At 41.7% G+C, this 16,781-nt stretch overlaps 2 protein-coding genes across 4 annotated transcripts; one reads left to right on the top strand and one right to left on the bottom strand.

The window, feature by feature from the left end:
* Nucleotides 1–805: 805 nt before the first annotated feature.
* rpn2 (ribophorin II) lies at nucleotides 806–8,959 on the top strand. 2 transcript variants are annotated; one of them, XR_011915219.1, is made up of 18 exons: nucleotides 806–901; nucleotides 1,194–1,381; nucleotides 1,523–1,618; nucleotides 1,725–1,900; nucleotides 2,014–2,089; nucleotides 2,198–2,332; nucleotides 2,417–2,593; nucleotides 2,688–2,806; nucleotides 3,572–3,677; nucleotides 4,125–4,216; nucleotides 4,303–4,417; nucleotides 4,612–4,806; nucleotides 4,898–4,984; nucleotides 5,066–5,161; nucleotides 5,575–5,650; nucleotides 6,956–7,085; nucleotides 7,627–7,729; nucleotides 8,140–8,959. XR_011915219.1 is itself a non-coding variant. In XM_072382885.1 (17 exons), the coding sequence occupies exons 1-17, from the start codon at nucleotides 889–891 to the stop codon at nucleotides 8,153–8,155; spliced, it is 1,893 nt and encodes a 630-aa protein (XP_072238986.1). In that variant the 5' UTR covers nucleotides 807–888; the 3' UTR covers nucleotides 8,156–8,959. The 2 variants fall into 2 exon arrangements, 1 of the variants encoding a protein (XP_072238986.1); XM_072382885.1 differs by lacking the exon at nucleotides 7,627–7,729 and having other exon boundaries at nucleotides 807–901.
* Nucleotides 8,960–13,236: 4,277 nt separating this feature from the next.
* ghrh (growth hormone releasing hormone) lies at nucleotides 13,237–15,428 on the bottom strand. Of its 2 annotated transcripts, none has more exons than XM_072383209.1 (6): nucleotides 15,293–15,428; nucleotides 14,989–15,094; nucleotides 14,199–14,303; nucleotides 13,742–13,810; nucleotides 13,514–13,639; nucleotides 13,237–13,405 (listed from the first exon to the last, which is right to left on the bottom strand). In XM_072383209.1, the coding sequence occupies exons 2-6, from the start codon at nucleotides 15,066–15,068 to the stop codon at nucleotides 13,393–13,395; spliced, it is 393 nt and encodes a 130-aa protein (XP_072239310.1). In that variant the 5' UTR covers nucleotides 15,069–15,094; nucleotides 15,293–15,428; the 3' UTR covers nucleotides 13,237–13,392. The 2 variants fall into 2 exon arrangements, with proteins under 2 accessions (XP_072239310.1, XP_072239309.1); XM_072383208.1 differs by having other exon boundaries at nucleotides 13,742–13,846; nucleotides 15,293–15,427.
* Between the last annotated feature and the right edge of the window lie 1,353 nt (nucleotides 15,429–16,781).

Here is a 16,781-nt window from a genome sequence, read left to right as displayed (position 1 = left end):
TCAGACTGCAGACTCCACCATAGGCTTAGAAAATATGAGCAAAAAGATGAGACAAGGACCTAAGCTTCCTGTGTAAGTACAATCTGCTGTGTTTATTTTTGTTGACAGCCTCGCTGTCACATTTCCAATCCAGTCTGCTGTCCACATGAACACCCAGAAGTCTGTAGTCCTCCACCACCTCTTCTCCCAGGATAAAAATAGTGTCCAGCTTATTTCCGGTCTTCCAAAAATCCACAATCGTCTCTTTGGTATTGTTTGTTTTCAAGATGAGATGATTGTGCCCACACCATGCAACCATCGCTGATACACCCAACAACTGCAGAGTCATTTGAGTATTCCTGGAGATGACAGAGTTGTACTGGAAAGATTATTTAAAATTCAAGCTTTGTTTATTTTATTTTTATTGAGCATTCTATTCAGTAAATCATAAAGACATCTTTGACTTATTAGGTAGGTTAGTGTACACATTTTTAATAAAACTGAACAATTTGACCATTAATGTGAATTTAATATCCAAAAGGAAAAAAATCAAGAAGATCAATTAGAAATTATTTTTAAAAACTGCTTTTGTATTAATGTAACATTCCAAAACATTTCCTTCAGACAGGTACTGAAAATTGGATAGATTTTAAATAAAATCCATTAGAACCAGCGTTTTGGACTCTGTACTCTGCATTCAAGACCTTTTTTTAAAAAAAGAAAAAAGTATTTGTTTATTTTAATATGTCGAAATTTGAACAGTGCATACCACGGGGTCAGTTAGAACCTCACGAGCTTCATTTGAAAGGTAAGCTGCGCAGCCGGAAGTTAACCGTCCTCTGACAGAATGCGCTCTGACACACCGGAAGTACTCGTTGGTTTTGGTGACGCTGCATAAGAAGGCAAGACATGGACCGGTCTAGTAAGTATACTCATTTAAAAATGTTGAATCTAACGTTGCATATTTGCCATTTTGGTTTGATTAATGCTGTGTGTGTTGTTATTGAATCACCATTTGTGGAATTAGATTAAAAAAATGGCGCCTGGTGTTTGCAGTGTGCTGCTTCTTCCTGACGTTAGCTTGTTCGCCTTTTTGGCTAAACACTCAATGAGCGAGCGAGCGAGGAAGCGTCACCTCAATGAATGAATACATTATTATCGGAGGTAGTTTATTAGAAATGTGTAACATTGCATTCTCTGTTCGGTGTGTCCAGGGACGCTCGGGTTGTTCTTCTTCCTGGCTCTGGTTGGAGCTCATGGGCTCACACCGTCGCACTACCTCTCTCTGTCTGATGTGGCCCGGCTGCAGAACCTACTGAGCCAACCGTTCAACGACCTGGAGTCCGCATACTACTCCGTTGTTGGGCTCACCAAGCTTGGAGCAGCTGTTCCCGACCACAAGGTAGAAAATTTGCATTGCGAGGTTGATATTATTCACTCATTTCTACACTCATTTTAAAATCCGCCCTCTCAGTGTATATATCAGCATAAACACGATGAGCAGTAATCCTTATTGATATTTGGCTTAAATCGTGTTTTAAAGGATGTATGCAGGTACCTGAAATCTCAGCTCGACCCCACTAGTGTTGACTCTGTCTTCTTTGTGGCTGAGACCAGTGAGGCCATTTCAGGATGTGAGGTATGGAAATACTCTTTCTGTTGTCGAGGACATAACGAGACCTCACCTGGACAGTATACACATATATATGTCAAACTACTCCTGTCGGAGTTTGTTCTCTCCTTAGATCCCTGTTTCCAATGAAACCCGCGACATCCTTCTGGCCGCAGTAAGCGAAGATTCGTCCATGGTTCAGATCCATCGCGCTGTGAGTGCGCTCAGCTCTGTGGGCCTTCCTCTTCCGTCCCAGGAAGTCATGGGAGCCCTGACGGCTCGCATCAACAAGGAGGACAATGTTATGGCGTAAGTGTTGCATGTTCTGATAGTGAGGACACATTCTGTGTGTGGAAGGTCCTGCAGTTGGTATGGTATGAACGGTGTGATTTGCAACACGCACGTCTGCTCTCTTTGGACAGCATCATCTTGGCTCTGCAGACCGCCTCCCGCCTTTCCCAGCAGGCTGAACTTGGAGGAGTTCTGGAGGAAATTGAGGTGAGCTGTGTAATCTCCACCAGGTGGTGCTGCACAGCCGCTTTTGGACTGGAATTTAATTTCCAGGAATATGGGGTTTGATCATTTCTTTTGCCTTTCTTCCATCAGGATCTGACTGCCCGTCTGGATGATCTCGGTGGCGTCTACCTGCAGTTTGAAGAAGGCCTTGAGGCGACCGCCATGTTTGTGACCGCTGCTTATGCCCTGTCAGATCACGTGGACATGGAGCCCCCTCTGAAAGAGGTCTGATATCTGTCTGTGAGGTGTTAAGTCGTCTGAAACGTGTATTTGTCTGAGAAAGTGATGGAGGTTTTATTCTCCCCTCAGGACCAGGTCATCCAGCTGGTGAACTCCATCTTCAGCAAGAAATCCTGGGACTCTCTGGCTGAGGCCTTCAGTGTGGCCAGCGCAGCTGCCGCTCTGTCCGGCAACCGCTTCCACGTGCCGGTCATCGTCAGCGCTCAGGGCCCAGCCACGGTGTCCCACAGCCAGCCCACCCTGCAGGTGCAGTAAAGTTGCTACATCTCATTCCAGCAGCCGCCTTCCATGTGTTTTTCAATCGCCTCACAGTGATGCTGTCTCTTCGTCTGATCCACAGCTCCTCGTCACCGACGTCATGTCACAACCTCTGGCCTCAGCCGACGTGCTGGTGGAGTCAGCGTACGCTGTGGGCTCTAAGAGCAGCATCCTCAGCAAAGCACCATTCACTCTGAACGAGTACGTATAACCGGAGAGATAAATGTTGGCCTCACGGTAATCTCTGGGTTGCCAACAGCTGGAGTAAATAAAGGCTCATGACCGCCCATTTCGACGTTGCTTAACCCACAGAAAGTTCCCCTTGTTTGTTGGAGGGTTGGAAAATGTTGATATTAACCATCATAAAACTGTTTCAGTCCTGGTTTGAAGTCCAAGCCCAAGTTGGAGCCGGTTTGGTCCTGAAAAGCTGCATAAGGCAGCACGCACACTCACCCTTTGCTGCTTGAGGTGTTAACCAGCGTTTGCAGCCATGTTTATTAACAGTGTCTGTGATAAAGTCAGCTGCTGTTTGTGTATATATATCCCTTTTTGCACTGCTGCTCACATTCACAGATAGAGGTTAGCCTTTCGTTTAAAACCGCTTTTCTCAACTAGAAAAGAGTGACATTGAAACATCAGCAGGGAAAACAAGACCACCACTGATCTGTGTAGATGAGCCCGTCTCCCTGCCCTTTCATTTCAGACACGTGACCAAAGATGTTTAGAGAGGTGTATAGACGTGGCTCTCTGGCTGTAGAAAATCTAATTAAATACAACTAGAACCAGCTTCACAGAAGCTGTAGCACCAGCTACGGTTCTGAGCAGTTTTATTGGCTGTCGGTTGCTGTTACCTCAACATAAGTTCCTTTCCCAAATGTTCGTGCTTTTTATTTCTAGATTTATTTGGGCTGTCGTTATTTCCTCAGAAGTTCTTTTCTTTTGATGTTTTCTTTTCCTGCTTTTCAGCGGCGTCTTTGAACTGAACTTCATGTCCAGCCAGCCAGCCAGTGGATATTACCAGTTCACTGTTGCAGTGACCGGAGACAGCCGGCTGGTTGCCAACCACGTGGAGGCAAGTTCTTAGCAGCACTGTTTAGTGCAGATTTAAAACTGTTGCCATTTCTGTTTGCATTCTTTTTTCAGTTGAACAATAAATACAACCCACGAGTTTAGGGAGGGGCAGCTCCTCATTTACAACTTGTTTGAATGTTATGAATGTCGCCATTTCAGTCTCTTCTGGGGACTGATCGGCTGGTTCTTACCCTTTTAAATGTACTTGTAAAGTCTGCAGTCCGGTTAAAAAGCAGGTTTTCTGACTAATGCCACTCAGAGAGCAGTTTGTCACACACACATCGTTTCTTTTCTTTTCATGTGTACGCCAGGGAAAGCTGGTTGCTCATCCATAAAGCCCCTCAACTTAATGGCTGTGCAAAAAAAAACTACAGTAGTGGAGTTACATTCATGCTCAACTGGCTTTAATCACATAATCCTCATCTTCTCTCCTGTGTCCCGCCTGCAGCTTAAAGTGAAGGTGTCCACTGAGGTGGCTGTTACCAACATGGACCTCTCTGTGGTGGATAAGGACCAGAGCATCGGCACAAAGACCACCAGGTCAGGAAAAGAGTCGGACGAGTAGAGCCAGCTCCTTGCTTACCATCAAGTAGCGTGAAATTAAAATGCGTGTTATTCTTCTCCAGGGTGGACTATCCCTCCAAAGCCAAAAGCTCCTTCACCGCAGACAGCCACCAGAACTTTGCCATGTCCTTCCAGCTGGTTGACGTCAACACTGGACTGGAGCTCACCCCTCACCAGGTATGTAATCAGCCAGCTGCTGTTAGTCTGTGAATCCCTGTTCATCGTCACTTCTGTGACCATCCTGCCATTATATTAGACTTGTGGTTGACCAAGACGATCACGAGCAGCCAGTTGCTGTGACAGTTAGGCGAGGAAAGGTGAGCTCTTGACCGTGTTTCTTAGTGAGAAGTGCTTGCTGTCTCCCGTCACAGACCTTCGTCCGGCTGCACAATCAGAAAACTGGGCAGGAGGTCGTGTTCGTGGCCGAACCCGACAGCAAGAATCTGTACAAGTTCGAGTTGGACATGGCAGAGCGAAAGTCCGAGTTTGACTCCATCTCCGGTACCTACTCGCTCCATCTCATCGTGGGGGACGCTACGCTGGAGAATCCCATCCTGTGGAATGTGGTGAGTGTCCTGGCAGGCTTTGTGTAGATGCTAAGGATTGCTTACTGTAGGACGAAGGGTTTCTGAAGTTGAGTTTTAATCTTTTTGACAGGCTGATGTTGTTCTGAAGTTCGTGGATGAGGAGGCCCCGGCCGCTCTTCAGTCCAAGACCCTTTATGTACCCAAGCCAGAGATCCAGGTGATACCGCTGTGCTCTGTGGTCATGATGCATACAGAGGCTGTCGGCCCGCTGGTTTAACTTCTCACTGTGTCTGTGCAGCACTTGTTCAGGGAACCAGAAAAGAAGCCTCCCACCGTGGTTTCCAACACCTTCACTGCACTCATCCTGTCCCCCTTCCTGCTTCTGCTCATTCTGGTAATAATTTTCACACTTTACTTTAGCCATGTTTAGAAGCAGGTAACGAGTGTGGAAATCATTCAGAAGCTTTATCCCAGAACACAGCTAAGATCTCAGCTTTCTCTATTGTTATTCAAAGCTCATTCGTTATTATTGTGTGCACAGCAATATATTATTTTTCCACCCATACAAAAGCTCTTTAGTAGGAACACGGTGAATGAAACTACAGTCCAGCGTGAACATAATGTCTGTTTTAATTTGAAATCACAAAAGCCACGGTGTATTTTTGTTCCCTGGCATTTTCGTGGCTGAATAATACTTATTGTTGCAGTGGGTCAGTGCATTGTTTGTGAGGTGGTAAACACTTTTTTTTCAAGCTCTTTTGTTTGCAGAAAAAAATCCCATTGTTTTATCTCCCCTCTCCTCTGTAGTGGTTTAAGCTCGGGGCCAACATCTCCAACTTCAGCTTCTCTCCAAGCACCATCCTGTTCCACGTGGGACACGCAGGTGAGTCTGGCACGGATGGGCTTGTTTTTAGAGAAAAATGTTCTTTTTGGGGTAAAAAGGCACTGACCTCAAAGGACGAACCAGTGTCGTGTCTACAAATAACAGACAAATTAGCAAAGAACCACTTTTGAACACTTCCCTAGCAGCCTGTCTCACAGATGCATCGTTTGTTCTCCTTTCTTTAACTGCATTTACGAAAATGTCAAAGATATCACAGTTGGACTGATTTGAAATGGTGTTTTTTCACCAACAAGGTGCTTCCCAATAAAGCTATTAGCTGAATGTCTCAGCATGATGTGCAGTGTGTCCAGAGAGATTTGAGCTACATGGACAAATGGAGAACAGAAGAACTGTTTGGCCTTAAATCTATCTAACATAAGAAAAAGATAATCCAGCAAAGACCTGACACAGGACCTGAGAGATGCATCTGGACCTTCAGCTGATCCATCTACTGTTGGCCCAAGCCTCATCAGAAATGGTCTCCATGGAAGGGTGGCTGTCAAGAAGCCGTTCTTAAGGAAGGGAAACAGGGAGAAAAGGCTGAGCTATGCCAAATGACACAAGAAGTGGACTGAAAATCAGTGGCAACAGGTCTTATGGAGGGATGAATCCTCCCCAGAGCCCAGACCTCAACATTATTGAAGCAGTGTGGGATCATCTGACAGAGAACGGAACAAAAGGCAGCCAACATCCAAAGAAGAGCTTTGGGATGTCCTTCAAGAAGCCTGGAGAACTATTCCTGAAGACTCCTTAAAGAAATGACAGAAAGCTTGTTGAACAGGGTTCAGGCTGTGATGGAGAATAAAGGAGCTCAGACCAGATACTAACTTTAAAGCTTGTTAGAAATGTGGAGGGGCTTGTTACATAGATGCACAGTAATATATGAAACAAAGCAAAAAAAAAAAAATTTATACATTTAAAAATGTTTGGATTTGGTCTCCACTCCTCAGATGCACAGAATTGTGATGTAAATGTACTCAAACTAATGGACAAAAACACTTAAAAGGATCGTGCTGGTTTTCGTCTTTTTGGTGTCTTCCCCATTAATGTGAATGTGGTGCCTGAACAGCCATTTTGTGATCTTTAATAAGGAATTTCAACGGACCCGAGACGAAGTAGGAATAGGAAACTGTCACCCTTTCAGAAGCGGCTAAATCTGCTCTTGAACTCTCTGATTTCAGGCAGCATATTCAAATTTTGATTTTAAAGATGTTTATTTCTCATAAGAAACTAAATGTATTGATCATTTGGGTTTTGCTTGTGTGGAAAGTGAACTCTCAAGCCTTCTCGGTTGTGTCGTTTCAGCCATGCTTGGCCTGATGTATGTCTACTGGACCCACCTGAACATGTTTCAGACTCTGAAGTACCTGGCCATCATCGGCGGAGTAACTTTCCTTGCTGGAAACCGCATGCTGGCCCAGAAAGCAGTGAAGAGGTACGTCTCCTGATGGTGCCTGGCACAAATGGTTGCTAGAGAGTCCTTTATCCCAGAGAGAGAGCCTTGGCCCCTTTCAGTGCTGCTTTAAGATCTGTAATTCTTATTACCCGAGGAAAAGTGGCTGTTCTATATCTGTAGCTCCTAAATTGGGCCTTCAGAGGATAATTTCAATACCAAGTTCTCTGTCAAGAGAAGAGCTCGTGTGCAGCAGGAGAGAAACGAGGCAGCAAGATCTGCAAGTGACGATCTGAGTGGGCAATTTCTTCACCATCAATATGTAGAGCTCTTCCAGGGCCTGAGTGAGCAATTTGTAGCCTGTTTTACTGACTCGAGATCACTCTGTAATTGGTCACTTTCACGTCTTTCTCTTACGACAGCCCATTTAACCCTTTTAAGCAAATAGAATATTTCAGTCAATGTATTTTGCCAGTGTCATTTTCCCTGTGCCGACATCTTCCTTCTGTCTCCTTGAAGCTGGTGCCTGTCTCTCTTTTTAACTCCTCTATCCACACCTCGCTGTCTCTTACTCCTCTTTCAGGATTGCTGCAGAGCAAAGTAGTAGGTTGGCAAAGTATAGGAGCCTTCGATAAAGCCCCCCCCCCCTTTTGTAACAAATGAGTCGGCTCTGCTTCCAGGCTGAAGTAAGGGCATCCCCTCACAGATTGCATCCACTCTGCATTTCCATACTGTGTGACAGCGTGCATGGCTGTGTGGTGCTCACTCGTACTAACTCAGTGTTCACATGTAGCTGCCGCCTCCCTCTCCTCCCCACCAACCCCCCACCCATTGGTTTGCCTCTTCACTCATCCCACCATGACCATTACAGCTGCTGCCACACGTTGGTGGTCCCTCCATTGTGGTCTGCCACTCCTGGTTCTGGTTGTATCATAACGTTTGACATGTTTTGTGTTCTAGAGCCAAGTTTTGCATTGTCCACACCATAGCCGTTTTATGGGAGGTGTTTGCTTCAAAATGCATGATTCCTTGTTAAATGAGAGGTTTCCATTTACCTCGCGGTTGCAGTAACTTTTTTTTTTTCTGTCTGTTTCAGAATGGAGAAAAAATAAAGGCACAAAAAAATCACAAGACGCTGATGAGGGTCATCTTTTGTTTCCATTGAAATCGGGCTATTATAAAACCAAATCTTTAAAAAATGGCGCGGATGGTGAAGAATCCAACCGACAGTTTTAACATGCAGTTTGTCTGTGTTGCCAAATGGAAGAAATTGGGACATGACAGCGTCTCTGAGAGACTGGACAAACACTGACAGATTCTCCCACAGAGGACTGTAAAACTCTACTGATTGTTGCACTTCATCTTCCTGAGATTCGTTTTCTTTTTGTCCAACACGCCAGTGGTTTCTAAGTGAGCTGAGATTTTGTTGTTGTTGTTGTTTCTAAATGAGATTTGGGTTTTGTCCACTTTTTTTTGTACATTCCTCATTGTTGTCGCTCTGCGCCCATTTCACCTCACAAAAGAAGCTCATGTTTTTCAGCCGACACCATCTGCTGTAGCTCTGACACTCGGATCATTACCAACTATGCCAGTGTGTTTGCCTGCGGCGCTCTATTTGATACAAATGATCTCCCGGAGAAAAAAAAAATTGATTAAAAAAACATGGGCAGTTTCAGAATGTGATACTTTTTTTTTTTTTTTTTTTGTAATGAAGAGGGGGAAGAATAAAGAAGTTGAGGTGAACACAAGTTTGTTTTGTCGTTCTTTAGTTGAGCGAAAAATACACCTTTTTCTTTGAAATATTCATCACATATCAAAACTTTCTTTTGAATAGAAGAATTACACAAAAGTTTGAGATCCAGGATTATCTGAGGCGATCCAATTTTGAGCCAAACTATGGCCATGGTCATGTTTTTTTTTTTTTTCTTTAACTTTCTATCCTCTCGATAAGCTCCTTTTCTGAACTGAAAACTGTTTGTGAAAGGACCTAAAAATGGACGACTACGCTACAATGGAAAAACTGACCAACCTTCCACTAAATTGTGATACAGGTCTGCACACTGAAACTAAAGAAGTTCCAACAAATACTTTACCAAAAGTGACTAAAAATATACTTCATCTCATGCAATCTTATCAAGTTGTTACACAGAAACCATGTTATGTTATACATCATATTTGGATAATACAAATAATGCAAAGTAACACTCAAAGTTCATATTTTTTTAAAAAAGGCATAAAACGAAGAGACTCCACAGAAGGTGTTCACTTTCACCCTCCAGTTCTCATTTTTATGCAGCTTAGTCACAGTTAAAACAAGACCAATATAATCGAGTATCGCTTTGAAAGTTGTGGGACCCAGTTATCTCCTTTATTTCATCAAAGATGGTTCAGTGTTCAGTATTATCTGAGATAAAGGATATAGTAAAAAAAAAAAAAACACTTAAACGTCTTTCTTTAGCATTTAGAGAATTTAAATAGCACTTATCATGGCTGCTAGTTAAATGCTTCCATGTCATTTTGCGCAGTTAGGAACCTTCCAAAGTGAAAAAGATTATTAAACCAGACCTAATGTTCATTTTAGTATATTATCTGCAATTCAGTTAGTAGTTTCCTCAATATCTGTTTTTTTAAACAGAATTGAAAAAGAACTCCATGCTACAAACATAGCTACTAAGCTAATAGAAAGTTCCATCCATCCATTTTCTATCCCTGCTTAATCCAATTTTAGGGTTGTGGGGGGGCTGGAGCCTATCTCAGCTGTCATTGTGTGAGAGGAGACTGACAACAGATTGTTTTCACAGGACACAGCCATGTATGCTCACACTCCTAGGGACATTTTAGAGTCACCAGTTAACCTAACATGCATGTTTTTGGATGGTGGGAGGAAGCTGGAGTACCTGGAAAGAACCAATGCATACATGGGGAGAATGTGCAAACTCCACACAGAAATGCCCCAACTGAGATTTGCACCTGGAACCCTGTTGCTGTGAGGTGACAATGCTAACCACCGAACCACAGTGCAGCTTCTAATAGAAAGTTGAGGGGTGGCAACACCCATTCCGAAATACCGCCATTCCGACATGCAAACGTCCCACCATTCCGACAAGGCTTTCAGTATAAGGAAATGTGCGTTACTCAACAGGCGAGTCCCTTCTTTCTGTTCATGCAATGTATATGTTTAACACATGTTTACAGATAAGCATAATTGAAAACAAAGTCTCGGCAACTGGAGGAGGAGAAGAAGACCGCGGTGGTTTTCAATCACACACTCCAATGCCACTTGTTTCAACTTCCGAAAATTTAATCCAGGAAAAAAAGGCTTACAAATATGGGCCGAAACGGCTCCATAACACGCACAAGAATCCAAAAGAAACGAAAGTTAACTAAAAGAAAGCAAATAAACAGCATGAAGTGGTCAAAATTGGTTTTACGCATGCCTATGTGCGTCTGGCACATGCGTCTTCGGGCTCTCCCACGTTGGTTTGTGGATGAAAGCTATATGTTCAGCTGTAATGTCACGTAAAAACAATCTCTACATGACATTTACTCCCAGGTGTGACCAGTTAGGTCCTTAAGATATCAACAGGCTGTATAAAGCCTTGCGCAACGGCTGTGTGTTTGTGCCAAATGCGCAAAGCCCATCTGCGCTTCCCATAATTGGAGCGAGTACTCATAAATCACGTGAATAACATGAATAAACGTTTTTACTGCATTTTGTTGTGTTTTATACGTTCTATGCTGTCATTTCTCTCCTCTCCTATTGGCAAGGCAAGGCAGAGTGCTCGCAACTGTGTCCTGTGCAGTAGCCGTGATATCTGTAATTGCAATTATTACTTTTGCATATGATGACAGCGTGCAAAAGACTCATGGGCTCTGTGGAGAGCTCCGCTCCAGTTGGCTGCTGACAGGTCACTGACACTGTATTTCTGCTTAATCAGTGTCAGTCTCGCCAGAGTTACATTAATATCTGTATTTTTATATTTGACATTTCAGGGGATTTTGATAATAGATTATTAAAGTTTGTTTGCGAGGCTGATCTGCCGGCGCCTTCATTAGTGTAAAATGTTTTGGGTAAAACATAGGCTATTAAAAGGAACTGTCGGAATGGCGGTATGTCAAAAAAAACAAAAAAAAAACCATACCGCCATTCCGACCATAGGAGGAAAAAAGTGTCGGAATGCCGGGACGTTTGATAAAATATTAAGTGTCGCCATTCCGACATTGGCCTCCAATTTTATTCCGAGCTCTGTTGGAATGGCAGCATGTAACCAAAGTTGAGGTAACATATTAGCTTAATCATGAGCACTTTAATATCTGGACTTTTCAGATGATTTATTAACCAGTGACAACTTTATGTAAGTGCAAACTCAGATGACTGCTGCCATACATTGTGGCTCACTAGCAAAGCTTACAGAGACACCTAAACGGATCTGAATCCCCACTGAGTTGTCATTAGCAACACCTTGCGCTAAAACAAAATGCAGTGACTTCTTGTGGAGAGTACTTTAGGACTCCTTAAGTAGCACAATTGTTAGTTACCAAAAGAGACACCGCAGAAACTTAGACTTATGAAGATATGAAAAGCACAGGTGTAATGATTAACCTTAAAGATGGCAAAGTTATTTTTAGCTCCCCTGTAGACTAAACCTTGACAATAAACCTGTTGGTACAATGGCAGGTTTTTTTTCCTAAGTGGAATGCTGCCATTATTTACACACTAGGCTTTTTTGAAGACATAGACCACATTTCCCCCTGCATCATATTTAGGAAAAATAACTCCACAGTAATGTCTCTCTTTCATCCAAGAACTGAACAAAGTGATAGTGTTTTGTGAAACAGCAGCCATGGTGGCCACAGATAACTATTATATGATACGGTTAAATACCAATGTGCAGTGTGGTGTAACAGTAACATAAGCAGGAAGTTATCAGAATCAGTAAAACGAATCTGCAGTGACCACTGCACAGCAGTATGAAGCTAAAAGTTAGCCAGATAACTATTAACATATTTACTAAGATTTAAGTTGGGCATGACTAAGTCAGGCTTGATAGTATTTGTATTTTTACGTGAAAACATGCTGTTTTCCTCTTTAAAAGATGTATATGCTCTCTAAAACTAAGTAAAAGCCAATTAATTGACTTAGACTGACAGCATGGGCAGACATTTGGACTAATATGAAAAGCACAGGAAGCATATTTCATTAACAACTTGACTTGACTTGAGCAATTGCAGAGCTGCGCTTTCCTCAGAGCAGGCCACCTTCTGTCTGACAGTACTTATATTTATGACATGGGGTCCAACCTTACCTGTTCTAACTGGCAGATAAGGTCAGAAACTAAGAATGGAATTGACAATTATTAACAAATATATATGACTTTTAAAATACTTCACATTACTTTGCCTCAGTTCAAACATAGCAGATACTCAGAATAAACAATGTGTTTGAAGAATATCAGTTTTTGATACGAGAATGCCTCCACAAGGTTTAGGTCATATTTTTACAAAATGTAGATCAACAAACGCATTCATCTAAGGTGAAGTACAACCAAGCAACTGATTTTGATGTTGTGAATTAAACAAAAAGCCCAAAATCAGAACGACGTGTGATTAGTATCAGCCTTTCAACAAAAAGGAAGCAGCTTGTGCCATAAACGACTTGATCAGATAGGCTGCCCTGGCATCATGACAGCAATCTCTGATGGTATGGTAGTATTCCATTCAATGGGAATAAAATCTAACAGGACGTGAGGCTTCATGACTGAAGACTAAAGACTGAAGGCTTCAGGAACCTGTACGTCTTCACATCCTTTTTTGTCTCTTTTTTTTAATCCCAAATGAAAATTATATTGTTGAAGTCATTTGAATTATTTTATCTTTTTATTTATTCATTGGTCATCATAATTGGTCTCTGTGTATGGGCATTGCTGTTAGCAGAAATGACTTCTTGTACCGTTTTATGTTGCAGCAGAGCTGTAGAAGCCTCTGACTGAACACACTCTATTCTTTAAACACTATGTTATGGAGAGTTTGGGCAGTATTGCCCACTATGTTCCTCAACAGCATCATTCTTCTTTAAAAAATCAACTCCAAGGGCTCCAGAGCAGTCCCCAGCACAACCTAAGCTCTTCTCTACCTTTTCAAGAAAATAAAAGAATGCTTTTATCCTTACAGGAACAGGCAGTAGGTTGTCTTCACAACTTTTAATAACAATGAATAACAGCAGTACTTTAATAATTTGGAACAAAAGACAAGATTATGATTTTCACTTATAACGAACATGTCTGAGGAAGTCAATGAAAACAAGCTACAATGAACATGAAGAGGAGGCGCTCTCGTCTTCACTTTGTCCTCAACTGATCAGTCTGTGAAGAGGAAAGACTCAGGTTAGTAAAAGACCAACCTAATCATGGAAAAGTCTGATTGTAATGTGTCAACCTCCAAGCGTGTGTTTGAATATCGTATTCCTTTACCTGGGCCTCATGACATTCCCGTGCACCCCTCTGTATCGCTGGTCACTCTGGATGGACGTAAGATCCTCTTTAAAGGTCCCTTCATAGATATCTGACTGACGTTTCATGTAGCTCTCACTTTCATCTCTGTGGGGAAAAAAAAGTCAATGATCACATTCTACTTTCTGTACCAGCCTTTTTTTGAATTTGCACAAATCTGAGCTTCAGCATTCCTCTTGCTCTACCTACCCCAGCCGTTTGCCCATGATTGTCTGAAGGAACTTCCTGGCAGAGATTTGGCCCAGGACTTTCCTGTAACTGTTGGTAAAGATGGCATCAGCGTGCCGTTCTGAGCTAAAATTAGGACAGTGGACAGTTGATATCAGCTTGGTTTATGCACAGCAGTGTTATTGAATAGACTTTTGGGGTGGAAAAAAGGAAACTGCAGATAGTTGTGAGATTTATGTGTGAATCTGTAATATGTCAGTCCAGACATGCTGCAGTGTGTTCATAATTGTACCACTTAAGATGAGCTTTTAGGTTAAAAATTTTCCAACAAACTAAATCTACTAAGATTGAGACAATATTGAGACAATGATGATTGAGACAATATGTATTAATGTGGAATATGTACATTTGATTAACGTGAGCTGACCCTTGAATCCATATTTTGCATCAGCCTCTCAGTCCATATTAACATACGCACCGCAGTTCTGCTCGCTCCCTTGGAGGACGTGTGTCTTCTTCCAGCTGCTCTGCTGGATACTTTATAGAAGACGTCATCAGGATGGATGTATCCCTCTGGCCAAACCTGTGATTTAGACACTTAATGTTGCAATGTTAAAATTGCAATTAAATATCTCCACACAAACCTGTGTTTCATTTGAGTAAGTGAACATATTCCATTTCCAACCAAACACAAACTGATTTGATTAGAATTCAGTATTTTTTGCAATTATGATGGATGTTGAAAACAAAATGCTCACACCCTTGTACATTTACATATTCTGCAGCTTGGACGCGGGACACTCTGATTAAAATGCTGTGTAAATGTAACACAGTAACTAATGCAGACACCTCAACCCTTCTTTGCATAACAAGTGCAGAGGTCACAGCTATGACATGCAAAGTAAGCAGTGAAAGGTTTAAAACAACATTTGCATTTACTTTGAGCATGAAGGTGACTTTTTTTTTTCTAGTCTGTCAAACTCAGGCTCAATTAGTGTTTTGCATTGTGCACTACCATGAAATGAATGTTAACGTAACCATACTCTACTACCTCTTTTCTTCAATAAAGATTTGCAAAATATCAATTAATTGTGTTTCTTTTCAGTGATCACGTGTAAAAAGAATGTGCTCAGAAAAAATAATAGACTACATTGTTCAGTGTTATCAATCTCCATCTGCAAAAATAGCTTAGTTAACCAATCAGTTTTCAAAACCCTCCTTCAAATCAGAAAAAAAAACAGACATGAAGAAGTGTAGTGAAGACTTACCTAACAGATGGGTAGAGTGGGGAGCCTGATAAAGACATGACCAGGCAACAGAACAGCAGCAGCGCAGCTTTCTCCATCATCACAGCTAGTCCTGGAGAAGAGTGGACTACCAGAATAAATGACAGGAGTAGAAATTACATTAGAAAAAAAGCTGAAACCACAGTTTCCCTCCGCCAGCGTCATCGCACAGCAGAACAAACAGAAGTTAAAGCAGGCAGAGGTGTGTGCTGTGACAGAGAATGGCAACATTTAAAAGCACAGATATTAAATGTATCACATGCACACATTAGGTTGTCAGAGTTACCTAGTTTTTTTAATGTGAATTTGAGTGTCCCTGCTGTGCCCCTACTCGGCGCCTTCCACTCTCATCATCCCTCACTGCCAGGAAAAACTGGACAAAAGAGACACTGGAACAGTACTGTTTGTATCTCTGTGTTCTTGGTCAGTTTATACTGAACCTGTAGCTCCTGGTCACTCCCACATCACACATCATCACTCACTCTCTCTCTCCTTGAGTTGAGCTGTCTGTATGTGGTCTGTCTCTGGCTTAATCAAATGTTCATTGTCATGACCATAATTGAATGGACAAATACCACAAGGAAATACCAGCATTACAATTCAGGATGACCACATGGTATGCTGTAATAAAAAAAAAAATGTTTGAAGTAATTCAAATGAAAAGAATAGACCTGGTAGATGGTTCACCATTTAAAATGCTAGTAATGTTAAAAGCTTTCAAAGCTTCTACAGCTATTAGTCAAGTATAAAGAAATAATCTGTAGACCTGATGATTGGGAATATTTTGTCCAATGCAAAAGTGTTTCTAAAAGAGAGGACACCATGAAAAAAAGCAGCTCGTGCCAAAGGCAAATGACACATCATATCACCAACTCAGGAACTAGAATACATTAGAATAGGCAGTTCTTTCACAAAAAAAAACCCCAAAACACATTTTATGTGATTTACAATTATTGGATACACAGCCCACTAAACAATTTGGACAAGTTTCTTTTTATACAAAACAATCTGATATTAATACACCTCAACTGTCTTGTGGTTTTGTCCATTAAAACATTAAATGAGAGGCGTAAATATAATATTTTGACTCAGATTCCCACCCAAATCGTTGTCGTGCGAAACGTTGTTTCTCGTCGGAACAGCAAAAACACATCAGGAATTTTATATTAAATAGAGTTAAAAACATCCAGGTTGATGCAACAGGGGAGGGAAATAGTGTTCATGTGGGTACCAGCTCATGTAGGAATAAAAGGAAATGAAAAAGCAGACAAAGCTGCGAAGGAGGCAGTAAAGAAAGAAGTGGTGGAAATGAAAGTAAAATTATCAAAAACAGAAGGGAAAAGTTTGGTATAGAAAAAAATAAACAATCAGTGGAATCAATATTGCAAGAATCGGGAAAAAGGAAGACATTTATATAAATTACAAAGTGTAGCAGGAGAACAGAACAGAACAGAACAAGTCATTATTAGCAGGATAAGAATAGGACATGTAAATTGAATAATACACTTAAGATAATGGGGAAACATCCAGCTGGGCAGTGTAGCTGTGGGCAGAGGGAGACAGTGGAACATGTGATGATAGCATGTCCCAGATATGAAAGGGAGAGGGAAAGAATGAAGATAGGGCTGCAGAGGGCAGGAATAACAGAATGTAATTTGAAAAATATAGTAGAATCTGCAAAGTCTAAAGAAGGGAGGAGAATAACAATAGGATTCCTGGTAAATGCTGGAATAATTAAAAGAATATAGAAAATAATAGAAAAATAAATCTCGTCC

Source organism: Leuresthes tenuis, unplaced genomic scaffold (genome assembly GCF_036924035.1).
Source record: "Leuresthes tenuis unplaced genomic scaffold, fLeuTen1.0.hap1 SCAF_3, whole genome shotgun sequence".
In the NCBI taxonomy this organism is placed as follows: Eukaryota; Metazoa; Chordata; class Actinopteri; order Atheriniformes; family Atherinopsidae; genus Leuresthes; species Leuresthes tenuis.
Note: the sequence above shows the minus strand (reverse complement) of the source record. Positions and strands in the feature narration are given on the sequence as shown.

What these genes read in the sequence shown, in the direction of transcription:
- rpn2 (XM_072382885.1), top strand. An exon ending in CAGCTGTTCCCGACCACAAG is followed by an intron (nt 1,382 to 1,522) that starts GTAGAAAATTTG and finishes CGTGTTTTAAAG; the next exon opens with GATGTATGCAGGTACCTGAA. An exon ending in AGGCCATTTCAGGATGTGAG is followed by an intron (nt 1,619 to 1,724) that starts GTATGGAAATAC and finishes TTCTCTCCTTAG; the next exon opens with ATCCCTGTTTCCAATGAAAC.
- ghrh (XM_072383208.1), bottom strand. Translation starts at nt 15,068, where the DNA reads ATGATGGAGAAAGCTGCGCTGCTGCTGTTCTGTTGCCTGGTCATGTCT. An exon ending in CCACTCTACCCATCTGTTAG is followed by an intron (nt 14,304 to 14,988) that starts GTAAGTCTTCAC and finishes TCTAAATCACAG; the next exon opens with GTTTGGCCAGAGGGATACAT. An exon ending in ATCATGGGCAAACGGCTGGG is followed by an intron (nt 13,640 to 13,741) that starts GTAGGTAGAGCA and finishes TTTTCCCCACAG; the next exon opens with AGATGAAAGTGAGAGCTACA.